The sequence below is a fragment of the Saccopteryx bilineata genome, chromosome 1, assembly GCF_036850765.1.
Source record: "Saccopteryx bilineata isolate mSacBil1 chromosome 1, mSacBil1_pri_phased_curated, whole genome shotgun sequence".
NCBI classification, from domain to species: Eukaryota; Metazoa; Chordata; class Mammalia; order Chiroptera; family Emballonuridae; genus Saccopteryx; species Saccopteryx bilineata.
This window is the reverse complement of record NC_089490.1, coordinates 400,365,284-400,393,163: the sequence shown is the minus strand read 5'-3', so window position 1 is coordinate 400,393,163 and position 27,880 is coordinate 400,365,284. Positions and strand designations below refer to the sequence as shown.

At 56.5% G+C, this 27,880-nt stretch overlaps 2 protein-coding genes across 3 annotated transcripts; one reads left to right on the top strand and one right to left on the bottom strand.

Moving 5' to 3' along the window:
- The first annotated feature begins 384 nt into the window (after positions 1-384).
- RELA (RELA proto-oncogene, NF-kB subunit) lies at positions 385-11,718 on the top strand. The gene is made up of 11 exons (XM_066252053.1): positions 385-689; positions 1,261-1,287; positions 1,372-1,523; positions 1,671-1,819; positions 2,675-2,766; positions 3,089-3,220; positions 4,446-4,550; positions 4,761-4,973; positions 8,944-9,024; positions 9,117-9,191; positions 10,355-11,718. The coding sequence occupies exons 1-11, from the start codon at positions 683-685 to the stop codon at positions 10,951-10,953; spliced, it is 1,632 nt and encodes a 543-aa protein (XP_066108150.1). The 5' UTR covers positions 385-682; the 3' UTR covers positions 10,954-11,718.
- A 3,624-nt stretch (positions 11,719-15,342) lies between these two features.
- On the bottom strand, positions 15,343-26,699 carry SIPA1 (signal-induced proliferation-associated 1). 2 transcript variants are annotated; one of them, XM_066252051.1, is made up of 16 exons: positions 26,615-26,699; positions 23,566-24,333; positions 22,802-22,929; positions 22,551-22,727; positions 21,467-21,641; positions 20,646-20,749; positions 20,233-20,390; positions 19,545-20,154; positions 18,954-19,228; positions 18,035-18,253; positions 17,807-17,918; positions 17,603-17,711; positions 17,416-17,517; positions 17,279-17,333; positions 16,978-17,056; positions 15,343-16,884 (listed from the first exon to the last, which is right to left on the bottom strand). In XM_066252051.1, exons 2-16 carry the CDS (start codon positions 24,236-24,238, stop codon positions 16,738-16,740), a joined length of 3,123 nt encoding a protein of 1,040 aa, XP_066108148.1. In that variant the 5' UTR covers positions 24,239-24,333; positions 26,615-26,699; the 3' UTR covers positions 15,343-16,737. The 2 variants fall into 2 exon arrangements, with proteins under 2 accessions (XP_066108148.1, XP_066108149.1); XM_066252052.1 differs by having other exon boundaries at positions 23,566-24,363; positions 26,615-26,685.
- Between the last annotated feature and the right edge of the window lie 1,181 nt (positions 26,700-27,880).

The window sequence follows — 27,880 nt, the reverse complement described above, 5'->3', positions numbered from 1 at the left end:
AGGCACCATGTGGCCCGCTATCCAAGCACCATCAGGTGGAGAGGTCCGGTCTGCTGCATCTAATTGGGGCAAATGAGAAATTAAGAAGTGCTTCTGCGGCGGCGACAACCACAAAGAGAAAACTCTTAGCGATTAAGTAACCATTAGTTCAGCCACTCGGCCTCCGCGAGCGAGCAGGCCCGGGCCTTTCCCTGCGCAGGGCGGGCGGCCGCAGCCCGGCAACCCTGGCTTTGCTCCAGACTCGACCCGGGTGACATCATCAAACTCCTCCGATCCGCAGGAGGGGGCCCTGAAATCCCCTAAAAACATTGTGAGTAATCGCCAGATCCGCCCTCCAGGCGGGGTCAGACCTAGGAACGAACTGAGCCTAGCAGCTCCGCCAGCTGCCTCTGGAGGAGAAGCCTCTGGATCCCCGGCGCGACGCGCATTCGCTCCGGGCTCCAGGCCCCGGCGTGCACGCGGCCTACGGGTGCTCGAGGCCGCGCGCACTGATTACCGACCCCGCGCGAGAGGGCGGTGGCGGCGCAGCGCGCAGGCGCGACCGATTCCCGGCAGTGACGCGGCGGCGGGCGCGCGCGGCGCATTTCCGCCTCTGGCGAATGGCTCGGCTGTAGCGCGCGCCGCGGCCCCAGCTGCGACCCCGGCCCCGCCCCCGGGACCCAGGGACCCCGGGACCCCGGCCATGGACGGTGAGGACACCCTCAGCCCCCGGGGGTGGCCGCGCCGAGGCCGCGGACACCGCGGTGGGAGCCCCGGCGCCGCCTTCCGCCCGTCCCAGCGCCGATGGGCGCAGTGTAGGGAGCGGTCGGCCGAATGGTGGCGCGGGGCGGGGCGGGGCAGGCGTTGTGGGGTCTGACTCACTTTCCCCACAGGTGGATGGGGCCTTGACTCAGGTTTGGGGGGGCGGGGCGAGGTGAGCTTTGACTCAGTTTCCCCCCGGAGCCCATAGGGCAGATCTTAGTTTCCTTGTGAGGGGAGAATGTGTCTGACTCAGTTTCCTCTCAGGATCCCGGGTGGGGAGTGCGGCCCCTTAGTTTTCCATATGAAAGTAGAGAAGCCCGGACTGTTTCCCCCAGTAAAGGGAGAACGCTATACCTAGTGTTCTCTCAGGAAACAGGTGTTTTTGGCTCCTTTACTCCTACCCTTTAGTTTTACCACAGGTTCCAGGGAGCAGGCCCTGACTCAGTTTCCCCGGGAGGCCTTCCCTGGTGAAGACGAGAGGGAAGGGGGCTTGTGTTGACCCTTTTCTCCCTCTTTCAGACCTGTTCCCCCTCATCTTCCCATCCGGTAAGTGGACTTCAGGAGGAGCTCCGCAGGGCCAGGGCCAGGGCGGACAGCCGCCTGACGCTGGCTGGCCGCTGTCTCCCCCAGAGCCCGCCCAGGCCTCTGGCCCCTATGTGGAGATCATTGAGCAGCCCAAGCAGCGTGGCATGCGCTTCCGCTACAAGTGTGAGGGCCGCTCGGCAGGCAGTATCCCAGGCGAGAGGAGCACGGATACCACAAAGACCCACCCTACCATTAAGGTCAGCACCAGCCGTGGGGCATGGAGTCAGTGGGGAAGAACTGTAGGTCCCCAGCAGGTTTGCCTCCAGGCCCCTTGGAAATCTGTGTCTGGGAGTTGGGTCCGGAATTCCTGAGTTGTTTCCAGGGTGCTTTCTTACTTTGGACAGATCAATGGCTACACTGGGCCGGGGACAGTTCGCATTTCTCTGGTCACCAAGGACCCTCCGCACCGGCCTCACCCCCACGAGCTGGTAGGGAAAGACTGCCGGGACGGCTACTATGAGGCTGAACTGTGCCCGGACCGTTGCATCCACAGGTAAGCTCCCTCAGGCCAGCAGGGCTTCCGGTGGGGTGGGAGGGCAAGGGGAGGAGCCGCTGTGGCGCTGTTACAGTGTTACTTCTTTCAGGACACAGGGAAGAATTCCTCAGTGCTTGCTCTGTTCCTGTCTCTGCAAGCACATCTTCTTTGTCTTGAAATTATCTGTTTATGTGTCTCCTCTTTCAAGCAGAGGTGGCTCTGTGGGGTAGGGATGGGTCCCTAACTACCTCTGAGCCTTTCACCCCTGTGGCTGGAACAGTGAGTCCCTTAGTGTCACACTTTTTGTAATGAGAAAGAAAATCACAGAATCAACAGTCTCCCCCGGAGCTTACATACCAGTTGACAGAAACAGGTTGTAAATAAATATGTAAATAAATAAGCAACATAACTGTTTGAGAGGAGTCATTTACTGATGAAAATACAGCAGTAGTAAGTTGGAAGAATAGCCTAGAGTGGGGGAGTCGAGGTAGCTGGGCTCATTCCTTTCAGCTGGGAGGTCTGAGCAGGCGCCTTCCAGGTATGATGAATGCTGAGAAAAGTGCGGAGAGAACATCCCAAGCAGAATGAACAGGGGCAAAGGCCTTGAAGTGGGAATGAGTGTAGCATGTTTGGAGAAGAGGAAAGAAGGCCTTGTGACTGAGCATATCGAGCCAGCAAGGCCTGTGGCCAGGGCCAGATCACAGGGCAGAGGGTCTTGTTGGCCAGAGCAAGGAATGGGTTTCTTTGTAGCTCAGTGGGAAGCCACTTAAGAGGGGTGGTGTTCTGGTGAGAGGGTAGAGGAGGCAGACTGGGCAAAGCAGGAGGGCACAGGCTCTGCTGGAGACAGTGTGACTGATGCCTTGGGGGACTCAGCTTCCAGAACCTGGGGATCCAGTGTGTGAAAAAGCGGGACCTGGAGCAGGCCATCAGCCAGCGCATCCAGACCAACAACAACCCCTTCCAAGGTGAGGGCTGAGGGGCAAAGGCCCACCCACTGCCACCCTTCCGAGGCTCCCTTCCCTGCATCTCTCCCTCACCGGCCAAGACTCACAGTACAGATGGACTCTTGCTGGCCACTCAGTACACTCCCATTTTACCAGTGGGAAAACTGAGACCCAGAGAGGGGACATGACATCCAGGGTCACACAGGTCAGTGATGGGTCTAGAATTTTCTCTCCCTCCCCTAGGACTCCTACTGTTTCGCACACCCTCTACCAGCCCTTCCAGCCCAGAGCTCTCTGCCCCCACGCCTTGCCCTGGCTTGCCTGACCATCTGTTTTCTGGCAGTTCCCATAGAAGAGCAGCGTGGAGACTACGACCTGAATGCCGTGCGACTCTGCTTCCAGGTGACAGTGCGGGACCCGTCAGGCAGACCCCTCTGCCTGGCGCCTGTCCTCTCTCATCCCATCTTTGACAACCGTGAGTGGCCAGGACATGCAGGAGAGGGAGAGGCACGGGCCTGTAAGGAGAAGGGAGTTGGGTGGCTATGGCCTATTAGAGGCTCTTGGGCTTCGTTCACTCATCTGGTATATTTGTCATCTCTTCTGTGTCCAGCTCTGCTGGCCTGGGCGACAAGGCAGAGAAGACCTGAGATGTCGTTGTGTTGCTTCCAGGCTGGTGGGGAGTAGATGGGAGATAGGCATTTCCAATATGTGATGAGGGGATGGTGTGCCTGAACTGTGTTAATGACTCCAGGAAATGAATTCTCAGGAACAAGAATATTAGAAAGTAATAATTCACCTGACCAGGCGGTGGCGCAGTGGATAGAGCTTTAGCCTAGAATGCTGAGGACCCAAGTTCAAAACCTTGAAGTCATCAGCTTGAGCGTGGATTATAGACATGGCCCCATGGTCTCTGGCTTGAGCCCAAAGGTCTCTGGCTTGAAGCCCAAGGTTGCTGGCTTGAGCCCAAAGTCACTGGTTTGAGCAAGAGGTTATTCACTGGCTCGGCTGGAGCCTCCCCCACCCTGCCCTGGTCAAGGCACGTATGAGAAAGCAATCAATGAACAATTAAGGTGCCGCAACTAAGACTTGATGCATCTCATCTCTCTCCCTTCCTGTCTGTCCTTGTATGTCCCTCTCTCTCACAAAAAATAAATAAAAAAATAAAGTAGTGATTCAGTGATGAAAGGTCATAGGAAGTTCACAGATGAATTGCGCCGACATTGATTAGCTGCCATCTTTAATTAATAACCAACAAAATAAATGAAAATAAAAGGGCTGTAGGCCCTAAGGACAGGAAACCAGAATGAACGGGGTCAGGCCAGAAGGGTTCTTTGCCAAGGTAGGTGTAATAAATGGGCCTTGAAGACTGCTTGGATCAGGTGGAGGAAGGAAGTATGAGCAGACTGGTTCTCACTGTACTATAAGCTCCGTGAGGGCAGAACTAGTTAGGTTTTGTGGGTTGTCACATTCTTCCTGCCTAGAACAGTGCTGGGCACGTAGTAGGGACCAGTAGATAAATCGTTGCTGAATTGGTCAGGTTGAGGGACCAGTGGGAATGCTTGAACATTGACTGTGAAGGTGCAGTCGGCAAGCTCTGGATAATCTTGACTCTGGGCCAGACCTGGATGTTGCTTCTCCTATAGGCAGTCGTGGAGGTCTCCAGGGGTTCAGGGCTTTCTTTCTTATTCCCACCCCCTCAGGCGCCCCCAACACAGCAGAGCTCAAGATCTGCAGGGTGAACCGCAACTCCGGGAGCTGCCTCGGGGGTGACGAGATCTTCCTGCTGTGTGACAAGGTGCAGAAAGGTACCTACCAGGAAGCGGGCGGGACTGGAGCGGGAGGTAGGGGGTGGGGCTGGAAGAGATGGCAAATGGCACGGAACTGGCTTTCATCGCCCCCCAATACCTGGGCAGCACTGAGATGTATCGCAGGAGACAAGTATTAGCAATGGGGCGGGCGGCAGGCTGTGGGTGAGTTAAGCACCCCAACCCACACTGCTGCTCCGTCTCCTGCAGAGGACATTGAAGTGTATTTCACGGGGCCAGGCTGGGAGGCCCGAGGCTCCTTTTCACAAGCTGATGTACACCGACAAGTGGCCATTGTGTTCCGGACGCCTCCCTATGCAGACCCCAGCCTGCAGACCCCCGTGCGTGTCTCTATGCAGCTGCGGCGGCCTTCAGATCGGGAGCTCAGTGAGCCCATGGAATTCCAATACTTGCCAGACACAGGTACATGGCCGGGCAGGGTAACTGTGACCAAGGAGAGCGAGGCCAAGGCTGGATGTCTGGGGCTGTAGTTCAGGGTCAAAAGCTGAAGCTAGCCCTGGACGGTTGGCTCAGTGGTAGAGCATCGGCCTGGCGTGCAGGAGTCCTGGGTTCGATTCCCGGCCAGGGCACACAGGAGAAGCGCCCATCTGCTTCTCCACCCCTCCCCCTCTCCTTCCTCTCTGTCTCTCTCTTCCCCTCCCGCAGCCAAGGCTCTATTGGAGCAAGGTTTGCCTGGGCGCTGAGGATGGCTCCATGGCCTCTGCTTCAGGTGCTAGAATGGCCCTGGTTGCTACAGAGCAACACCCCAGATGGGCAGAGCATCGCCCCCTGGTGGGCATGCCGGGTGGATCCCGGTCGGGCGCATGCGGGAGTCTGACTGCCTCCCCACTTCCAGCTTCAGAAAAATACAACAACAACAACAAAAAGCTGAAGCTGGGTGGGAATCATACAGTAATCAGATTCTCAATCTTGCCTCGTTTAATAATGATACCCAAGATTTTTTTTTTTTTTTTTTTACAGAGACAGAGAGAGTCAGAGAGAGGGACAGACAGGAACGGAAAGAGATGAGAAGCATCAATTATCAGTTTCTTGTTGTGGCACTTTAGTTGTTCATTGATTGCTTTCTCATATGTGCCTTGACCGCGGGCCTTCAGCAGACTGAGTAACCCCTTGCTCAAGCCAGCAACTTGGGTCCAATCTGGTGAGCTTTTGCTCAAACCAGATAAGCCCGCGCTTAAGCTGGCGACCTCGGGGTCTTGAACCTGGGTCCTCCGCATCCCAGTCTGACACTCTATCCAATGCACCACCGCCTGGTCAGGCTAATGATACCCAAGATTTATTGAGCTCTTATTACATGTTTGCCTGTATTTCAAGCACATCAGCGCATTACCTGATTTTATACTCGTGAACCTCTTGAGGTAGGAAATGGCATCTAACTTGCCTGAGATAACATAGATAGTGAGTCAGAGTCAGCATTTGAACCCACGCTTTCTGGCTTCAGCCTATTGCCACATTGTGTGTCTCTTGTCACTGCCACATAGCCATGGTTTGGTCAAGGCTTCTGGGCATCTGACCACAGTAGGAACAGCCAGGATGACCCTCTGTCCAGAGCCTACCATCCAGCCTGAGAGCGTTCTCTACCTTAGGAGCAGGCTAATAAATTTGGAAAGCAACCCCCAAAATAGCCATTAGTTCATTTCACAAATGATTACTGAGTGCTCTCTTGGTACCAGGGCCTGAGCCAGGTACTGGGAATGTAAAAGGGAAGAAGACATTCCCTGCCTCAGAAGTTGTCATATGAGGGACACATGCAAAACAGATCCTTAAGTCACAGTAACATGGGAAATGGAGGGAGGTGTGTGCTCTGGGAGCTGGAGACCACTGTATTCAAAGAAGCCCATTCTGGCCCTGGTTGGTTGGCCCAATGGGTAGAGTGTAAGCCAGGTGAGCAGACATCTCAGGTTCTATCCCCAGTCAGGGCTCACATGAGAAGTGACCATCTGCTTCTCTTTCCTTCCCTCTTCCCCTTCTCTCTCTCTTCCCCTCCTGTAGCCAATGGCTGGATTGGTTCAAGCTTCAGCCCCGGGTGCTGAGGATAGCTCAGTTGATTCAAGTATCAGCCCCAGACGGGGTTGCTAGGTGGATACTGGTCGGGGGATCACTATTGTGTGTGTGTGTGAGAGAGAGACAGACAGACAGACAGACTGACAAGACAGCCAGGAAGAGAGAGATGAGAAGCGTCAACTCATAGTTATAGCTGATTGCTTTCTTATACGTGCCCCTTGCTCAAGCCAGTGACCTTGGGTTTCTAGCCAGCAACCTTTGGGCTCAAGCCAGCAATCATGGGGATGTGTCTATGACCCCACCCTCAAGCTGGTAAGCCTGCACCAAGCCAGATGATCCCATGCTCAAGCTGGCAACCTTGAGGTTTCGAACCTGGGTCCTCAGCGTCCCAGTCCAACATTCTATCCATTGCACCACCCCTTGTCAGGCATCCTCCCCACACTTAAAAAAAAAAAAGCCCATTCTCCAGACAGGTGGACCAGCCCTGGAAGGGCAGGGATGTTGGAGCATGCACACAGTGTGGGGGCAGCTTTGTGGTGGGAGGTGACCCTGGGCAGTGAGCAGGCCCAGGCAGGAAAGCCTTGAACATTAGGCTCAAGGCATTCATCCTAAAGCCAGTGGACAGCCATCGAAGGTTTATGAGCAGAGAAGTGACATGAGCAGATCTGGAAGCACACTGTGGTGACAGTGAGGAGGACCCTCGAGGGAGAGACTGGAGGACCAGGGGCCACCCTGGGAGAGGAGGCTCAGCGTGGCCCTCACAGAGGGCACGGCAGAGAGAGACAAAGCTACTTGCTGCTGTCTTCCTCGGTGACCCTGCAACCCCGGCGGCCCTTTCTGTGTCTCACACACCAAGCTCAGTCTCGCCTCCTCAGGACCTGCGTTCTAGTTGTTGCCTCTGCTTGAAATACTTGGCGTCCAGACATTCATGTGATGGGCTCACACTAGTGCTTTCCTGGCCACCTCTGAGCTAGACTCCCTGACGTTACTTCTTTTTTTTTTTCCAGAGAGAGAGGGATAGACAGGGACAGACAGACAGGAATGGAGAGATGAGAAGCATCAATCATTAGTTTTTTATTGCGCGTTGCAACACCTTAGTCATTCATTGATAGCTTTCTCGTATGTGCCTTGACCGCGGGCCTTCAGCAGACCAAGTAACCCCTTTCTCGAACCAGCGACCTTGGGTCCAAGCTGGTGAGCTTTTGCTCAAACCAGATGAGCCCACGCTTAAGCTCACGACCTTGGGGGTCTTGAACCTTGGTCTTCCGCATCCCAGTCCGACGCTCTATCCACTGCGCCACCGCCTGATCAGGCCCTGACATTACTTCTGGTACTGTTACCATCACCCCATGTGTCTCTTTAGTGCTGTTATCACTTGTATATGGTTGTGTCCCTGCCCCTTTGTCACTAGGATGTCAACTTGGGAGCAAGAGCCTTATCGCCTTACTCAGGGCTGTATCCCCAGTGGCTAGGATGAAGTCTGGCACACAGCAGGTGCTTGGTCAGTGTGCCGAGGCAGGGAACAGTGAGAGCGAGAGGAAGAAGTGGAGGATGATTACAAGGCTTTTGGCTTTGTTGACAGAGCAGACAGGTGATGAGGGAACATGAGAGGAGAAAGAACCAGGTTGGTTTGTGTTATTTTTAAATTTTATTTATTGATTTTTGGAGAGAGAGAGAGAGAGAGAGAGTGAAAATGAGAGGGGAGAAGCGGGAAGCATCTACTTGTACTAGTTGCTTCCTGTATGTGCCTTGACTGGGCAAGCCCAGGGATTTGAACCCACAACCTCAGTGTTTCAAGAGGTCTATGCTTTATCCACTGTGCCACCACACAAGGAGAGAACGAGGCTGGCTTTGGACTGATGGTGTTGAATACTTAAGAGTTCCCCAAGTGCTGCAGTCGCTAGAAAGACAGTTCTGATGGCTCTAGACTGAACTAGGAAAGCGTCAGAGCTGAGTAGGAGCCTCTGTGGAGGCCTGAAGCAAGCCTGCTGAGCCTCAACTGCCCCAGAGTGCAAAGAGCTCCCTGCCAGGCCTGCCTCAATGCTGGAGATGAGCGAGAACATGAGCAGTGTGAGGAAGAGGATAAATGGAGACTAGGGCCCCGTGAGGGCTCCTAGTTCGCCAGAGCACGGGCCCTTTACTCAGTTGCACTCACGTGGCCCTCAGACAAGCAATTCGGACAACAGAGGCCCTCTTAGAAGGGATTCTTCGGGCTGTTGAGTCACACGCACCTTTCTCATTGAATGGGAAGGGCCAGAGAAAGGGCCTTAGGAAACCTTGGCTGATCACCTTCCCCCTGGGGACCCTTTGAGAGCTTAGGGGTCCAGCTGAAAGGAGAAAGGCTTACTTCTCCCTACTGCTTTTCCAGATGATCGTCATCGAATCGAGGAGAAACGGAAAAGGACGTATGAGACCTTCAAGAGCATCATGAAGAAGAGTCCTTTCAGTGGTGAGATGGGTGGTGGGGAGAATCGGAGAGAAGGCAGGAGGCAGGGGAGGGAGACCCCGGGCTCTGAGAACTGACTCAGCCTTGCCCCCCAGGACCCACTGACCCCCGGCCTGTGTCCCGCCGCATTGCTGTGCCTTCCCGCAGCTCAGCTCCTGTCCCCAAGCCAGGTAAGGGTCTCCTGTTGTCCTGCTGGAAGCACAGGCTCCAGTCTGTTCGGCCTGTGATTTACACACTCTCTGGAAGGGAAACAGTCTTACCAGCAGGTGAGTGTGTTGAGCTCATGTTTCTCAGGGCATGAGGCCTAATTATCATGCCAGAGCCGTCTGGAGAGCAGTAAAGATTTAGATTCCTGGGCCCCATCACAGAGCTTTGGAATCAGAAGCCCTGATGGTGTGGCTAGGAACCAGCTACCTCCTGGGACGTTACTGCACACCGAAATCTGAGAACCACTGCCAGTTAAAACTCTCCTCAGTGCCTGGGGTACGGAGTTAAAAAGCACACAATCTCTGCCCTCAGCTCTCAGTTGAATTAGGAAAACAAAAAAATCACTTCTAAAGTAGCAAAATATATGTGCTGGTGTCTGCTTTAAAAAAGAATGACAGCCCTGGCCGGTTGGCTCAGCGGTAGAGCGTCGGCCTAGCGTGCGGAGGACCCGGGTTCGATTCCCGGCCAGGGCACACAGGAGAAGCACCCATTTGCTTCTCCACCCCTCCGCCGTGCCTTCCTCTCTGTCTCTCTCTTTCCCTCCTGCAGCCAAGGCTCCATTGGAGCAAAGATGGCCCCGCTGGGGATGGCTCTGTGGCCTCTGCCTCAGGCGCTAGAGTGGCTCTGGTCGCAACATGGCGACGCCCAGGATGGGCAGAGCATCGCCCCCTGGTGGGCAGAGCTTCGCCCCTGGTGGGCGTGCCGGGTGGATCCCGGTCGGGCGCATGCGGGAGTCTGTCTGACTGTCTCTCCCTGTTTCCAGCTTCAGAAAAATGCAAAAAAAAAAAGAATGACAAAGTACTCTGCTTCAGTCTAGACTCACAGTGTACTCCTTGGGCCCGTGTCCTCTTAGGACTTGGGTTTTCAGCTGCAAGATGACGGTTTACCAGCGGATCTCTGAAAGTATGCCTTTAAAAGGCCAGGGAGGCTTTCTTCCCTGGAGTAGACAGGGAGGGCTCCAAGAAAGTGAGGTCAGAACTGGACCCCGTAGTCTAAGTCCGATTGGGTAAAGGTGCTGGCAGTGACTCCATAGGGAGGGATTGATCCTGTGCACTGTTGGTGGGCTGGGCGTCAGAGGCCAGGTGGGCCTCAGATTTCTCTGATTCCCCGTTTCTCTCTTTTCCAGCTCCCCAGCCCTATCCCTTTACGCCATCCCTCAGCACCATCAACTTTGAGGAGTTTTCTCCCATGGTATTTTCTCCTGGGCAGATCCCAGGCCAGCCCTCGGCCTTGGCCCCGGCCCCCGCCCCTGCCCCATCCATGGCACCAGCTCTGGTTCAGGCCCCGGCCCCGGTCCCAGTCCTGGCCTCAGGCCTTGCTCAGGCTGTGGCCCCGCCTGCCCCCAAACCCCCCCAGGCAGGGGAAGGGACACTGACAGAGGCCCTGCTGCAGCTACAGTTTGATGCTGATGAAGACCTGGGGGCCCTGCTGGGCAATAACACTGACCCAGCCGTGTTCACAGACCTGGCATCTGTCGACAACTCGGAGTTTCAGCAGCTGCTGAACCAGGGGGTATCTATGGCCCCCCACACTGCAGAGCCCATGCTGATGGAGTACCCTGAGGCTATAACACGCCTGGTGACAGGGTCCCAGAGGCCCCCTGACCCAGCTCCCACTCCCCTGGGGACCTCTGGGCTCCCCAACGGTCTCCTCTCAGGGGATGAAGACTTCTCCTCCATTGCAGACATGGACTTCTCAGCCCTTCTGAGTCAGATCAGCTCCTAAGGGGATGACACCTGCCTTGCTCAGCACTGGGTTCCAGGAGATTGAAGCCCTCCCAAAACAAGCACTTACGGATTCTGGGGGGGTGTGCTCCAACTGCCCCCAACTTCTTTGGGTGATGGCTTCATGGTGAGGGGGGTTGCATTTTATTCTTTTATTGGCAGTATCTATCTCTCATTTTGGAGGTGCTTAAGCAGAGCATTAACTTCTCTGGAAATGGAGCTGGGAGGACTCAAACGTCTCCTTCCCCTAACCTGATGTTCACCTCCCTTCTGTATAGGGAATTCTGGGGGGCTCATCCCCACCCTCCAGCTTCTATTGCTCCTCGAGAGAGGGACAGGGGGGAGCTCTGGCCTTGGAGGCCACAAAGCCTTATTATCAAGTGTCTTCCTCAAATCATGGACTCATTTACATTTGAACCAAAATAATGCCCATTACCAGCTCTCCTGTGATGCTGGCATTGTCCTTGTACCTAACAGCAGCATTGAAGGGCTGGACTTCCCACCCTGCTGAGGTCTCTGTCAGCTTTTTCCTTGCTCAGCTGTGGCTGAAGAGACTGGTGGGACAGCACTAACCCTCCAGGATCTAGCAAGGTTGGGTCTGAGACTTCTCTGTTCCCCCTTCTTTCAAGTGCCTTAATAGAAGGGAAAGTTGGGCAGGGGGCAGGCTGGCAGCTCTCCAGATAAGAGGCTCATTTTCACTGAAGAATCAAAGTGATTAGACTCTTGCTTTTTCTACTCTGAGCTAATAAATTTGTTGCCAAGCCAATCAGAGATTTGCCCTTATTTCATCACACTCCTTGCTGGTCATATCAGGCTGGGCATTGGTGATACAGAGTTGGATGAATATTTACAGTCATCTGGGAGCTTGTAGGCTGAGGGTGCCCTTGAAAACTAGTTGCTATTCAGTGGATGAAAGTAGGTAGCTCAGGAAGGTGGGGTTCCCAGCGTAGTAAAAGCCCAGTCAGGCCCATTGGCTGTTGGGAGCATCAGCTCACAGATTAACAAAGGAAGGTGGAGCCCTGGCAGATTAGCCCAGTTGGTTTTGAGCATTGTCTGGAAGCGCAGAGGTTGCTAGTTCGAACAGATTGATGTTCCTGTCTCCATCTCGTTAAAATTAGTAAATAAAGAGCCTGACCAGGCGGTGGCGCAGTGGGTAGAGTGTTGGACTGGGATGCGGAAGGACCCAGGTTCAAGACCCCGAGGTCGTCAGCTTGAGCGCGGGCTTATCTGGCTTGAGAAAAAAAAAATGAGTAAATAAAAATTTTTTTAAAGGCCTGACCTGTGGTGGCGCAGTGCATAAAACGTCGACCTGGAACACTGAGGTCACTAGTTTGAAACACTGGGCTTGCCTGGTCAAGGCATATATTGGAGTTGATGCTTCCTGCTTCTCCCTTTCTCTTTCTTTTTTCTCAAAATGAGTAAGTAAAACCTAAAAAATAAAAATAAATAAAAAAGGCCTGACCTGTGGTGGTGCAGTGGACCTTTAACGCTGAGGTCCCTGGTTTGAAACTCTGGCCTTGCCTGGTTAAGGCACATATGAGATTTGATGCTTTCTGCTACTCCCCTTCTCTCTCTAAAAATAAACCAAAAAAACCCAATAAATTAAAAATAAATAAATAAATAAATAAACAGCCTGACCAGGCAGTGGTGCAGTGGATAGAGCGTTGGACTGGGATGCCAAGGACCCAGTTTCAAGACCCCGAGGTCGCCAGCTTGAGCGTGGGCTCATCTGGTTTGAGCAAAAGCTCACCAGCTTGGACCCAAGGTCGCTGGCCAAGCAAGGGGTTACTCGGTCTGCTGAAGGCCCGCGGTCAAGGCACATATGAGAAAGCAATCAATGAACAACTGGTGTCACAATGCGCAATGAAAAACTAATGATTGAACCTGACCAGGTGATGACACAGTGGATAGAGCGTCAGACTGGGATGCGGAAGACCCAGGTTCGAGACCCCGAGGTTGCCAGCTTGAGCCTGGGCTCATCTTGTTTGAGCAAAAGTTCACCAGCTTTAGCCCAAGGTCGCTGGCTTGAACAAGGAGTTACTTTGGTCTGCTGAAGGCCCGCGGTCAAGGCACATATGAGAAAGCAATCAATGAACAACTAAGGTGTCGCAATGCGCAACGAGAAACTAATGATTGATGCTTCTCACCTCTCCGTTCCTGTCTGTCCCTGTCTATCCCTCTCTCTGACTCTCGCTCTATCTCTGTAAAAAAAACAAACCAAAAAAAACTAATGATTGATGCTTCTCATCTCTCCGTTCCTGTCCCTGTCTATCCCTCTCTCTGACTCTCTCTGTCTCTGGTAAAAAATAAAGAGGAAAAGGAAGGTGGATCTTGAAGAGAAGCTAGCCAGTATTTGTGGTGAGTAGGGTAAGACAGTGATGTTGGAAAGGTTCAATAGCGCCAGGCTGTAAAAGATGAACACTGGGCTAAGAAGTCTTTTGCGTGGTCAAGGAAGAGAGGGCGTCTGTTGGGGAAGTGACAGGTAAAGGTCTGTGGTTGGATATCCTCTTCTGCTACAACCAAGGACCCAAGAAATTTTAAATCCCAAGCCCCAAGAGGTCAAAGTCAGATCACGACCCAAGAGGTTAGACCAGGGCACTTCCGGCTTGGTCTGACGCATGCGTAGTAAAACGGTCTGCGCAAGGCCCTGGTTAGCTATTTCGATAATCAGGTTCTGGTAAACAGGTAATGCGTTTCGGGAAAACCCCGGCCCTAAGGCGGGTGACGTCCACGTTCCGGGCTTTGCACTGTTGCAGGGGAGTGAAGGCAGGGGCAAGCGGGTTAGCATTGGGACTTGCTGCAACGCTAGCGAATCCCATGGGAACCCAGTAGGCCCTTGGTGCTGACTTCGATGGACAGTGCCTGCAGGGGTGCATGCCAGCGGACGGCAAAATGTTGTAGAGCCGGAAAATGTCTGTGGCACGGAGCTTGCTGCCGCCTCTCGGCTAGGGGGCGGGCCAGGGCGGGGCCTGAAACGCTGTGGGCGACTCAGGAGCCAGTACCAGCAGCACTTCCGCGCGAGGGGCGGAACCCAATCGGAGTGGCCGGGTTAGGACCTAGTCCTGGGCGAACCTGCCGGGCAGCGTCTGGGGAAGCGGAGCTTGGTAGAACCCCGGCTCTGGGAGCGCTAGGGCGAGCTGGAGGAGGGGCCGGGTCTGCCCAGAAGGCTCTTAACCTGAGAAGGCGGGTGGGGGAGCTGCCTGCAGCGCGGCCCTCTTGAGGCGCAGGGGGTGCTCCAGCCGCGCCGCGTTTCGCTCGTCTTAGCATTTCCATTGTCCTCCCATGGGGCCTGACCTGTGGTGAAGCAGTGGATAAAGCATTGACCTGGACTGCTGAGGTCGCCGGTTTGAAACCCAGTGTCCTCCTGTGACCCCCGGAAGCCTTCTAACGGTCCTTCCCACATTCCCTGAATGACCTCATCCTGCTCATGGCTCACCAGTCCCAAATCCTTGTCTCCGTCCTAGACCTCTCTTTCCTGTGTGCCAGCCCACTGGACGTTTCACACTGATGTCCCTCAGACCTCCCAAATGAGCCCTGTTCCAAACGACCAGAGCCATCCTGGGCTGCCCTCCCCATCTCAGCCATGGCCATGGCCTCCTCCGGAGGTTCCAGCCAGAAACTTAGCTACCACCATAGAAGCTGTGTTTTCCTCCCAAGTTCTCTCCCTCACCGGGCCCTGGCAAGTCTGCCCACTTCTCCCCATCTCCTCTCCTACCGTCGATTTTAAGCCCCCACTACCTGCCATCGGGGCTGCCGCTACAGCCGCCTCCCGAGGTCTGCTTTCTCCGCTGCCAAAGGGCCCTGACACCCAAATCTCACCTTATTGTCCTCCCCTTGAACGTCTTAATGACACGACCAGATCCCAGGTCTCTGCAGACACACACCCAGAGATGGCACAGTGGATTAAGTGTCAACCTGGAGTGCTGTCGCTGGTTCAAAACCCTGGGCTTGCCTGGTCAAGGCACATATTGGAAGCAACTACTATGAATTGATGCTTCCTGCTTCTCCCTAACTCTCTCGCTCTAAAAATCAATAAATAAAATCGAAAACATAAGCCTGACCTGTGGTGGTACAGTGGATAAAGCATAGACCTGGAATACTGAGGTCACTGCTTCAAAATCCTGGGCTTGTCCGGCCAAGGCACATACAACAAACAACCAAGGAACAGCTACAGTGAAGCAACTACTTCTAATTCCCCTTGCCCCACTGGAAAAATGTTTTTTAAATCTTAAAAAAAAAAAAAGGATTTCAAGAAAAATCTAAATAACTAAAATTAAAAATATTTTTATTTTATTGATTTTAGAGATAGAGGAAGGGAGGGAGACAGAGAAAAATATCAGTTTGTTGTTCCACTTATTCATGCTATCTTCAGTTGATTCTTTTTTATTTACTTTTTTTTTTTTTTTTTATTTCTTTTTAGAGAGAGAGGAGAAAGGAGAAGCAGAAAGCATCAACTCCCATATGTGCCTTGACCAGGCAAGCCCAGGATTTTGAAGCAGCGACCTCTGCATTCCAGGTCGACACTTTATCCACTGCACCACCACAGGTCAGGCCTTTGGTTGATTCTTCTATGTGCCTTGACCAGGGATCAAACCCACAACCTCTGCATGTTGGGATAATGCTCTAACCAACTGTGCTACCTGGCCAGGGCCTACTCAACTGAACTCTTACTCAATTTTCAACAGCCCTCACATGACCTTGTCCATGATGCCTGATCCCCTGATGTTGTTTCTCAAAGCCTAGCTCATCTTCTGCCTAAACCTAAATTTATATATGGACCCAGTGTCTGAGTTTCAGCAGGGTGGACCTCAGCCAACATATGGCAGAGGCTGGACTAGGCAGGTGATATTGACAGGTGAGTCAGGGTCTCAGATCCAGGAAAGAAAGAGGTTAGAGGAAATCCAAGTTTGGACCTGCTGATGGCACTCATAGGAATGGACCCAGCTTGGTGAAAAATGAGGGGTCATAGGCTGGTGAGGAGATAAGCAGGTCAAGGGCTGATTTCCACCAGGACATGGAAACATCACCCAGGCAACTGAGGCACAGACACCACCACTTCCGGAATACGGCCTGCAGAATACGGCCCTGTAGTAGAGGGAATGCCAAACTTGGGGGCTCAGTGCAGAGAGGTGGGGCCTGTACTGGGGGATAGGTCTTTGCAAGGTGAGAAGGCCTTCATAAGGGGGTGTGGTCAAGCTCTCCTTGACTCCTGAGCTACTTCCCTTCCCTGTTCTACAGATCCCCTCTCTGACCCTCATCTCAGCCCCTCAGGTCTGGTTCTAGCGCAGAGGCAGGGCTGGGCCCAGCTTGGATAACAGAGCAGAACAGGCATGGGGTGTGGTCACATGCTTCCCAACAGACCAAATAAATGTCTGTGGGAGAGGAGACAAAGGGTGGCCTAGCATCAGAGAACCCCTCGGTGAGTGCCAGACCAACGCGAGCCAACGTCCCAGGGCCTGCCTTTCTGACTGCTCCTGGGAGCTTGGCTGAGGCCCCGGGGGGGGGTAAAAGCCCTTCCCCTGTCATGTCATGAACATCAAGCACAGACACAAATAGCAGTGGCTTCTTTACTCCTGAAATCCCCTTTCCTTCACAGAATATTTACAAACAGGAATGGGGTCAGGGCAACTTTGCCACCAAAAAATGGGCTGGGGAGTAGGGGCAGTGCTAAGACGTGCCTCTGTGCAGGCAGAGTTCCTGAGGGGGCCTGGGGCCTGGGGGGACCAGGGGGACCGGGGGCAGTTCCGAGCAAGTCCACAGCCAGGCTAAGGCTGGGCCTGATGGCTCAGGCCGAGTCGGAGGTGGGCGAGCCCAGCTGCTTGGAGGCCAGGAGCAGGCGGGCGGCCGCGCTCTCCGATTCTGCCTGCAGCAGCCGGTTGTTATTCCGCAGGCTCCGAACCTCTTCCTCCAGGGCGGCTCTGTCTGCCTTCTCCTGGGCAGTTGGGAAGGAAGCAGGAGTCAGAATGGCCGCCTGTTCCTGGGACAGCCCTGTGATGCCCCAACAGATCCAAGGCCACTCTGTTACCTTCTGCAGGTCCTCCTGCAGCTTCCTGAGCATGGACTCCAGGTGCGAGACCTTCTCTGACAGGCTCCCGGATTCTGGCCTGAGGACACGGGGTGGGGGCAGGAGTCAGCGGGACAGGGGCAGGGGACAGCACCACAGCTGGCTCCCAGACCCAGCTGATGGGAGGGCCCAACCCCAGTCTCCTCAGACACATGGGTACAGGAAAGCAGGCCCGTGGGACAAGGCCTAACTTCAGTGGGTGGGCAGAGGCAGCGGTCCCATAGGCATGGTTGGAGGGGCTAGGTCGGGGCGGGAGCCTTACTCGGCATCAGACTTGGGGGTTCCTTTGGCATCTCCACTCTCTGGGATGGGCTGTCCTGGTGGGGAAGAGGGACCATCTGAGCAGGCTGGTACAGGAAACAAGAGCCCGCCCCCCTGCAGTGTTCTCAGTGTTCTCACCCTCCCGGGACAGCGACTCCAGGATGGTGTTGCAAGTGGAGGCGATCTCTGAGATGGACTGCCACTCATCTTCCAAAGTCTCACTGCCCGCCTCTGACATGACTGGACACAGGAGGCGGGCTCAGCAGAGAAACCGGCCCAGCCTACCCCTGCCTGCCTCCTATGCTCCCCCTCCGTCCAGACTCACTTTTGCTGATGGAGTTTCGAAGAGACAAGGTTCGTGGCAGGAAGGAGGCCCTCAGCTCCGGGACCGGGTCACCCCTGTCCTCACCACAGCTGGGGCTGGCTGGTCTGTCCTGAGGGACAGAAATGGGTATGGATGCAGCGATGCCCACCATCACCACTATGCCCACCCCTGCTTGGAGGGCTCCAGAGCCTTGTTTCTACTCACTTGGGTGGGCGGTATCTCCCTGACAGCACTAGGTGCTGGTGTCTTGGCTTTGGTGGCCAGGAGGAGGTCAGGGGTGGTGTTGGGCAGGACTGGGGCCTCATCTGATAGGGAGCTGGGGAGAGCAGGGACAGCTCAGCACTAGAAGCTGTTCCCCACAGTCCTTGCTTTCAGAGGCCTCCCCGCCCAGCCTTGGTGGGCTGGCTGAAAGGGGTGGCCTGGAGGGCACACCTGCAGGGTGATGGCGAGTTCTGGCTGTGCAGGAACTCTGTCCTCTCCTCAGCCAGGTCTTGGGGCCCCGGAGGACTGCTGCCGTCATTCAGGCACATATGCAGCAGCTGCTTTGTGGAGGGCATCAGGGCAGCTTCAGGGGCCTCATCCTGCACTGGCTCGGGGGCCCCCCGCCGGCTGGGCTCCTGCAGAGACAGCCTGTACAGCTCTGAGAAGCTCCTGGGGACAGGAAGGGTAGCCTCAGAGGGGACATCGCACCCCGGCACCCTGCATCCCGGGCCCCATTCCCAGCTGTCTGAGGCGCACTCTCAGGCCCGGGGCTCTCCAAATTCCCTATTAGTGAAAACCGTTTGCATGGCTACTGGATGTTTTTCAAAACCTAGGTTCAAATCGCAGGGCTGTCCCTGTATCCTGGGCAAATCACTCCGAGTGTCCGTTTCTCCATCTGTGAAATGGGGGTAACAGTACACATCTCCTACCTTGCTGTGAGGACTTAAATAATAACACAGGTCAATCACTGAGCATAGAGATCCAAAAACTACTGCTTGGGGACCAAATCCAGCCCCTGCCTTTTCTTTTTTAGATGTGCCTGTTTGGTTTTTTTTTACTAAGAATAGTTTTCACATTTTTAGACAACTGAAAAAAATCAAAATAACATTTAATGAAAAGCATATAAGATGAAAATCAGTGTCTGTAAATAAAGTTTTAGTAGAACTCAGCCACACTCATTTACTGATTGGCTTCATTGTACCCATGAGGACAGTACAGTTCGGAGAGATTAAAAGACTAGGGTTCTCTCAAGGAGTAAAAGCCTTCACCTGGCATTCCCAAGAATGCTAACAGAGCGACACAGGAGGTGCCACGCGGTGGCCAGCTGCCCTGTCCTCCCACCTCCCTGCAGGCACCCCAGCGCCCTGACCTGCGGGGCCGACCACTCTCGTCTGGGGGGAGGACGGTGACGCAGACCTTGGGCGCCGAGCGCAGCAGCTGGGCCACCGCCTCGGGGCTAAGGTTGGGCAGCGTTTGGCCGCACACGCGCAGCAGGCGCGCCCCAGGCCGCAGCCCCGCCGTCTCCGCGAACGTGAAGCGCTCCACGTGCGTGACGAAGCCCTCGTTGTCCACTTCGAAGCCCCGGCGGCCTTGCCCCTCACGAGGCAGCGCCAGCTCGCGGGTCTCACAGCCGCGGCTCACCAGCTGGGGCGGAGCGTGGAGTAAGTGGGTTGGACCTAGGGAGGTGATCGTCCCCCCCCCCCAACCCCCTGCTCCCAGGGGACCTTATCGTCCCCCCACCTCCCTGCTCCCAGGAGAGTCTTAGCAACCCTCCCGGCAGATCAGGGCCAGAGGCTCCAAGACGAGGGTCACCTGCCGGAGGACCCCCAGCTTCCGCTCTGCCACGCTCCGGGCTTGGTCTGCCCTCTTTGACCCTCCTTTCACAGGAGGGGGCGGGGAGAGAAGGGTCCCAAGGCAGGCTCCGCCCCCGGCAGCGAGCGCCCTCGCCCCTAGGTCTCACCTGTAGGCGCGCCACGACCTCGCCTACAGCTTGCCCAGGGGGCCCGTCGAACCGCAGGGTGATCGCCTCCCCGCGGCCATGGTACAGGTCGAGCTGCTGCTCCGAGAAGGTCCAGGCCAGCACGTCGCGACAGGCACAGTTAAAGACTACACGGGCATCGCGCGGCGACACCAGCACCAGAGCCTCGGCAGAGATGCCCAGCAGGCAGGACACCTCGGCCTCATGGGGGCCGCCCGCCGGGGCCCCAGCTGCACCCCGGGCCCCGGGCGCCGCGCGCACTGCCCACACCAGCGCACCAGCTGCCTGCAGCTCGGCGCCTGCGCCTCGAGGGGACGCCCGTCGCCTGCCGCCTAGGGAGGGCAAGCCGAAGCGCGAAGCTGAGTCCAGCGACGTGGTGGTCACCTCGTTGGTGGCCAGGTCCTGCAGGTACTGCTGGCGCGTGCGTGTGGCCATGGTGTGGAACTGGCGTGCATGGCCCGCCGCCTGCTCGCCATTGAGCGCCTTGGCCAGCAGGAAGGCCCGGAAGTCGGCGTTGGCCGCGAAAGGGCCTCCGCCAGGGGGCAGAACCGGTCCAAAGGCCGGGGTGTCCTGGGTGCGGCTCACAGCCACCCTATGGGGAGAGAGACGGTTATCAGGGGCAACAGGAAGGAGCCAGGAAACCTTGGCGGGGGCAGAACTGGGCGCCCACCTGTAGGAGGTATGCGGAGTGCAGGGCGCATGCGCGCGCACCACCAGGAACACGTGCTGAAAGTGCGAACGGATGGTGGTGGGGCAGAAGGGCATGCTGCCTGGCTCCTGGAACACGATGGTCACAATGTTGTTGCCGATGTGGCGCTTCCGCAGGAGCTGGGGGTTAGACGGTAAGGGGTATGAGTGGGACCTGTCTGCTCCCCAACGTCCCTCCTCATTCAGGTAGGACAGAGCCTGCCACCAGTGGCTCCACCACCTGCCCCTGGGTATTTATCTTCGAGGAGGGTTATCAGCTGGGAGGGTTGTTGGAGGTCAACAGAGCTTAGGCCAAGGCTCAAATGTTGCCACCCCCACAGCATCCCGCCATGTTCCCCAGAAACTCCTGACCACCCCAGCCCAGCCCTCTCACACCTGCTGCTGGTTATTGGGGGTGTAAGGCAGCATTGTGGACACGTGGAACATGATCTCATGGTCCTGGTACATGGTGTAGAGTGAGTGCGTGCCCGTTGAATCCGCTATGGCCAGGGAGTTGGGACACAGAGGGAGAGAAAACAATCTGGGTTGCTTGAACCTACCTGCCTGCCACCTGCAGCCTCTGTGCCCCCAACCAGCAGAGGGACAGCCCCTTCATGCCACCAGCCAATGTCCAGGTCGGAGGTCTTCAGCCTTGGCTGTTCCCCTTCCTTTCCCCCCACAGGCTCCAGCCTCCAGCCTAGCTCAGGCTGGGGGTGTTGAGATGGAATGAAGACAGAAATAAGAAATGGCCTGCTAAGAAGGAGGCAGGACAGATGTCCTAGGAGAGGACAGATGTCGGCCCAGACACCAGCATGTGTGGAGCAGCAAGAGAGTGGAAGGCAAGCAGAAGGTGCTCAATGAAAACACTTCCCAGGGGCCCCGCCAACCAGGAGGCAGGGGCACCCCCAGGAGGCTGGGCCGGTGGTATGTGTGTGATTGATGGAGAGGGCAGTGCCCCTAGAGCCTCTTGGCCCCAGCTCAGGCAGTAAGGCACCAAGGCTTTGGGGACAGTCCCAACCCCTCCTCCTAGCCCCTGCCTTGGCCTTTGCAGCCCTGATCCCTATCCGCAGCCTACCCAAAGAACTCTTCACTCCTGGTCCCAATTCTAGGGCAGTATGGGACACAGAAGTAACAAGACAGTTGGTTCTCACCAAGGTAGCCTGTCCCTCAGCATGGGTAGGTCCCCACAGCCCACCCCCCAGCCCGCTGGGCCTCACTTTTGGTGTCCAGCTGGGCCCGGTAGCTCTCAAAGCCTTTGAGCCTCACGACGTCTCCCAGCAGAGTGAGGAACTGCGTGAAGGCAGGTCCTGCCTCCTGGTTGTTGTACATCTCCTCTTCCGAGCCCTGGCCTGCCCGGCAGTACAGGATGCCCACCTTGCGCTGGAAGCTCAGCTAGGGGCGGGGCAGGGAGGGCACAGGTAGAAGGTACACGCCTCAGTCCCCCCCCAGCATCCCCCCCACCTGGCCTCGGGGAATGGATGGGACCCCAGCCTGGAGGCTGGACTGCCTGCTGCCTGGTCCTGAGCACTACCTTCTCTAAGCCATCTGTGTCCTCACCTGCCAAGGGGTTTGGTCCGTCCTGCTCCCAGTGCTCAGGAGGGTACAGGAGGTCACAGGCAGGACAGGACTGGGAGGAGTTGGTTCTCATGCGGCCACAGAGGAGGTGACTCATGGAAAGGGCCCTAACCATGTTGCACTTGATCCCAATAAATATTCACAGTCATCCTCCTCGTCTCAAAACTAGTCTATCTCCTGCTCCCTCAAATCCCAGGCACCCCCACCCCAGCCTCTGGAGGCCTTGACCCCACACCACCTCTGCTCATTTTGCTCCTGGCTCCTTTCCAACTGGGGTTAACTGCACAGCTCAAAGCACTCTGACCCCGTGTAAACACGCCCTGTGCCCCGCCAGCTCTGGCCTCCCTTCTTCACAGTAATTGTCTGCAGCAATAGCTCCCACTTTAATTTCATTCCTCCGACCCCTCTCCCCACTTCCACCCCAGCTCCTAAACCCCAGCTCCTCACAATCCCTCAGGTCTTAAAATTCAGGCTCTCATTCAATAGGTCTGCAGCCAGCCCAAGCATCTGCATTTCTAACGAGCTCCAAGATGATGTGAATTCTGCTGGTCTATCTTATTTTGAGAGGCAAGGCACCAGATGACCTCTGATACCCTCTCTCTGAAAAGTCAGCTTCCCTGGACTCAGTCCTGTCCAGGAGCAGGATCAGGGTAGATGTCCGGGAGCTGGGCAGGCTAGGCTTGGACCAGGTCTATTAGTGGGGCTGGGGGCACACCGGCCACTCACCACTTGCTCGTCCAGTGTGAGCAGCGTACGTGGCACCTTCGGTGATGCCGAGCCCAGGCGCAGACAGGTCGGGCTCAGCCGGGGTGCCACGTGCTCTAGAAGCTTCCTTGGGGACAGACCCCGTGGGGGCCCTGGAGGCAGTGCCTCTTCTGAGATGGTGCCACGGAGGGTCCGGAGCTGAGGAGGGAATGCAGGGGCACTCAGGACAGGTAAAGGTGGCTGAGGACGAAATCCGCAGTCCAGTCCCGTACCTGCGTGGTCCGCACGATGACACGGTAGCTGTGCAGGGTGGACCCTCCGCTGCCCTCCTTCTCCTCCCGCCGCAGGCTCACTGCTACCGGACCGAGTGCCTCATCCAGTCCAAAGAAGTTCTGGTGTTCTGGGGGGACCCCAGGCAGGGAATGAACAGTCCTGCACTGCTGTGGTCCTACCCTCACTGGGCCACGTCCATTACTAGGTCCGGGCAAAGGCCCCATCTCGTCATGCAGACCCTAACTGAGTCCCATCCCTCTGAAGCGCCACCCACATTCTACCAAGCCCAGTACTGCTCCTAGACACCAGGTCCTATGCCCCACCTCCTCTGCATCCCGGCCCAAAGCACACCTCCTCTGATTCAGGGCCTCAGCACCTGCCTGCTTCCTCCTCGGTCCTGCCACGCCCCAGCCCACCTATCCCATATTCTCCAGGATGTCGGGATCTTTCCTTTTGGACACTGATGAGAACTAGGTTCCAGGTTGTGGGGGTCCTCAGGCCTCAGTTTTAACCTCATAGACATGTAGATAGAAAAATCTCTCTGTAACCCAGAGGAGAACGAGGATGGACCAGGAGGCAGAGGGGCGTGCCGGGCTGTGGGTGGAGGCTGGGGTTGGGCCCAGGGAAGTGGTTAACGCTGGGCCCGGCCTTGGCCCAGAGGCAGAGCCTAATCCTTCAGAAAGCAGGGACTGGACCGGGAAAGGACAGTTCATGAGTCCTACTGTGTGCACTTGAGTTGCCCGGCCCGGTGGCCTTCCCTCACCTTTGCTGTAGAAGTACTTGCGGTAGTAGCCAGCGCCCAGGTCTGCATGCTCCAGGCTGTAGGCTGAGGTTCGGCTCTGTGGCTCCTCCAGCACTGACACAGCTGCGTTGGGCAGTGCAGGGGGCACAGGTGGGGACACTGGTCCACCCAGGCCCAGTTCACCTTCACCCCCGAACTCACTCACAAAGCCAGGTGCCTCACGCAGCAGGTCTGAGCCGGCAGTCCGGTCATTCGCCGAGGCCAGGGTCCCAGAGCTGGCCTCTGTGTGGCCCCCTGCCCTCTGAGGCTTTGGAGCCCAGTCAAAGAGCAGGCTCTGGACATCATAGTGGGCAAACCAGCGGGGCTCAGGCACTGGGGGGAAGGCAGGCTCTGGCTCCTCAGCCGGCAGCCCCAGCAATGCCAGTGGATCAGTGAAGAGTCGGGTGGGGACTGCGGCAGAGCGGCCGGCCTCCTCGTGGCTGTGGGCTCGGGCACGTGGGCTAGCTGGTGTGGCGGGCCGGGCCTCCCCTGCATCACTGCCGCTGCGCAGGAGCGGGCCCCGGGTCGGCCTGGGCTCGAAAGTGTGAGGTGTCAGCGGAGGCCGGGCTGGCTGGCGCAGCTTTCGGGCAAAGAGGTCATCAGTGGGCGCAGGGGCTGTGCCCCGCCGAGGGCTCCCAATGCCTCCGTCCCACATGGGCGTGCAGGGGGCTTGGCGTTCCGGGGGCCTGGCCGCATTGGCGGGCACGGGGGTTGGGTGCTTGGTTCCCAGCCAGCAGGCCCGTTCCTGCCCTGCGGGAGGAGGGGGTCACTCAGATGGGCCTGGGGAGAAAACAGGAACCCAGGCTTCCAGCCTGGTCCTCCACCACACGCGTGGGCTTCCGGCCCCCTCTGAGACCATCAAAGCCGCTTCCGCTTTCCTGGCCACTTCCTCGTCTGCCTCAGGCTAAGGTTTCCAGCCCCCTCCTCCAGCTTAGTGCTGAGTAGGGCCAGCGTCTAGGCTGTCAGAGCCCTGGCCCCGAGGATCTGGGGCCTGGGCAGCCCTGGGGCTGCCAGTGTCCTGTAGTTCCCACTCACACACTCTGGCTTTGGCCTGAGCCCTGCCTGAGGGTCCCCACCAAGGCCTCGCCCAACTGGACAGATGATTTGTCTCAGCTGGGACGGGAAACCCATGGGGCCACTGCCCACTTGACAAAGGGAGGACGTCCTGTCCCCAGAGACCTTTCTCTCTGCCCATCCCACTTCCTCTGGGGTCCCTGAGGAGGTGAGCACCCAGAGGCCAGATCTCAACGCCCATGGCCTCATGACCTCAAAACCTCAAGGACACAAGGGTGCCCGGGGGGCACTGGCAGGGCAGCAGGAATGACAAGAGGACTTCCTTTGGCACAGGAAATGGCTTTAACTCTGGGCCCAGCCCCCTGCCCAGCCCCACATCCTGAGGAAGGTGGTGGGGTCACACTAGCTCAATCATGGGACCTATGTCACCCTAGCCTGAAGGAGAGGCCCTGGCTCACCCTGTTACAGGCTACTGTGGCCATGCCTGGGGGTAGGGGAGTGAGTCACAATGACTGGGCCCCTTTGCTGGAACTGGGACCTGTGGGGATCTCTGCCTGTCTGGCCTCACTGATGTTGATAGGGAGGTCTGAACCCAATGTGACGGTCAAACTGAGATCCAGATAAGGGGATGCTCTTGCCTAAAGCAATTTCATGTCAGAGCCAGGATTTGAACCTGGGTTTGTCAATCTCCAGGGCCTAAACAGCACTGCACCTGCCTACTCCTGTCCCTGTGTGTATATGAGTGGGGTGGATGGGGGGTTGGGCTGAGGCTCAAGATCTCACAGGATGTAAGACTGAGACATCTGAGGCCCCAGGGACCTGCTAGGTGCGGAAATGTTTCGAGGCCAAGGGCAGGTGCAAAGAGTGGTGTGAGAACGTGAAGGGAGCTACCCAAGTGAACCCAGGATGTAGTTGGCCACTAAGGGTGCAGGCACCGGCTAGTGGGTCTTTGTACATCATCCAGTAACACTCTGTGGGGCTTGGCTAGGAAGGGGTGGGGGCTCTAAGCACCCCTCAACTAAAGCTCCAGACCCAAACAAGGGTAGGCCTCCAAAGTTCAATGTGCCTCCTCCCTTGTTTCTCCTAGAACAACCTCTGATGCTTACCCTGAGCCTCTGTTCTCTCATCTCTAGAATGGGGTTAAGTATTCCTATTCCTTCTCAACTCAGTGGGGAGATAGGAAGGTGAACTGAGTGAAGCTGGTTGTGTGTTGTGTGTAGAGCAGATGCAGGCCCTGGCTCCATGTGCCAAACTCTTGGGCCTGGGCTGTAGTGTGAGCTGGGGGAGAGAGGGGACATGAGAGAGGATCTGTGCAGGCAGACTCCTGCTCTGAATGGGATAAGCTGTGTGTATACGTGCACAGCCCATGGGCAGCTCTTGCTCTGGCCTAGTGCTGGGCTCTGGCCCTGCCTTGGGGAGTGTTCTTGGGCTTTGCCCCCCACCCAGCAGCTTCACACAGGGTCCATTGAGGCCGGGACATTCCTCCTGGCCTGTGTCACTGGGGGTGGGGGGTGGCCCCGCCCCCACAGATCCGGAAGGCCCGGGCTGCCCCAGGAGGAGGCGCTGGACGCTTCCCAGCACATCTGGAGGTCACGACCCCATTTCTGCTGCCAGGAGGCGCGACAGATGTTTCCTCCCAGGCCTCGCTCAGGAGTGGAGGCGCTGTGCAAAGACTGGGGAGGAAGCCGCCCGGAGAGAAGGGGAGCCCCCAAACAGAGGAAGCCCTGCACACAGCCAGCTGCAGGGACAGTCGCCAGTGTCACCGAGAGGAGTAAGGGGACACCGCATCCACTCGCTCGCACACCACGCAGAGGACAGAGAGGGGGCTGCCGGCAAGGGACTAGACGTGCCGACTCGGGACTGGTGCTGGAGCCCGGAGGGAGGTTGGAAAGGTACAGGCAGCGAACACGGCGAGGACCCCTCCTCCCACACACACACCACCCAAGGCCACGCCTGTCCATGTTCTCCCCTGTTCAGCCTGACCGTGGTGCCTCCGCTCCCCCGCGCCCGTCGGTACCTCTGGGGCTCCTGCCCGACGGCCACCTCCCGCGCTGAGGTCCCGCTGCCGGTTTTCCAGCTACCGCTCCCGGCGCCGGCTCCGCCTGGGGCGGGGCCACTCTGGGGGCGGGGCCACAACGGCAGGGGCGGGGCCTGCCTGGGAGCCGGCTGCCGGGGGAAGCCCTGGAGCAGAGCGCGGGTGAGCTAGGTCCAGCCCAGCTGGCTGCCCCACTCTCCAGCCCTGGGCGAAAACACGAGAATAAGTGTACCTGCCATTCAGACCAGCTGAGGGCTAGAGCAGGATACCTAGTGACCAGCTACTCCAGGACACAACAGGTGCTTCAGAACTGAGACTATTTCTGTCTAGCACTTGCTAAGTACTGGGCCCTGCTCTACACACCCTTATTTTTATTATTTTTTTTTAGAGAGAGGAACAGGAAGGGAGAGAGATGAGAAGCATCAAGTAGTAGTTGCGGCACTTGAGTTGTTTACTGATTGTCATAGGTGCCTTGACTGGGGCGGCAAGTGTGTGTGTGCGCAGGTGCTCCGGGCTTGCCAGTGACCCTTTGCTCAGGCCAGAGATCTTGGGCATCAAGCCACCAACCACGGGATTATGTCCTGCACTAAAACTGGTAATCCTGGGACCTTTGGGATTTGAACCCAGGACCATAGTGTCCCAATTGGTGTCCCAGATGGATGCTCTATCTGCTCTGCCATCACTGGTCAGGCTCATTTATTCTTTTTTTTTTTTTTTTTACAGAGACAGAGAGTCAGAGAGAGGGATAGATAGGGACAGGCAGGAACAGAAAGAGATGAGAAGTATCAATCATCAGTTTTTGTTGCGACACCTTGGTTGTTCATTGATTGCTTTCTCATATGTGCCTTGACCACGGGCCTTCAGCAGACCAAGTAACCCCTTGCTTGAGCCAGTGACCTTGGGTCCAAGCTGGTGAGCTTTGCTCAAAACAGATGAGCCCGCGCTTAAGCTGGCGACCTCGGGGTCTCGAACCTGGGTCCTCCGCATCCCAGTCCGATGCTCTATCCACTGCACCACCACCTGGTCAGGCAGGCTCATTTATTCTTAAAACATCCAAGTGTCACCTTTATAACTAGAGAAATTGAGTTCAGAGAAAGGTCTTGGCCAAGGCCAAGGCTGGTAATTGTAGGAGCCAGCCACTGGAGCTGAAAATCTTCGAGTATTAGAGATGAGAAATTGAACAAAATGAAATTCAGATCAAGGCTTAGAAGAACAGGCTTATGAGGAAGGGGACCCAGGCCTATGTGA

Excerpts from the sequence above, each read along its gene's own strand:
- SIPA1 (XM_066252051.1), bottom strand. The coding sequence starts at position 24,238 with ATGTGGGACGGAGGCATTGGGAGCCCTCGGCGGGGCACAGCCCCTGCG. Across the intron at positions 22,728-22,801 it reads TCATCGTGCGGACCACGCAG|CTCCGGACCCTCCGTGGCAC; the intron begins GTACGGGACTGG and ends TTCCCTCCTCAG. Across the intron at positions 17,518-17,602 it reads TCGAAACTCCATCAGCAAAA|TCATGTCAGAGGCGGGCAGT; the intron begins GTGAGTCTGGAC and ends TCCTGTGTCCAG.
- RELA (XM_066252053.1), top strand. Across the intron at positions 1,524-1,670 it reads AGACCCACCCTACCATTAAG|ATCAATGGCTACACTGGGCC; the intron begins GTCAGCACCAGC and ends TACTTTGGACAG. Across the intron at positions 3,221-4,445 it reads TCATCCCATCTTTGACAACC|GCGCCCCCAACACAGCAGAG; the intron begins GTGAGTGGCCAG and ends CCACCCCCTCAG.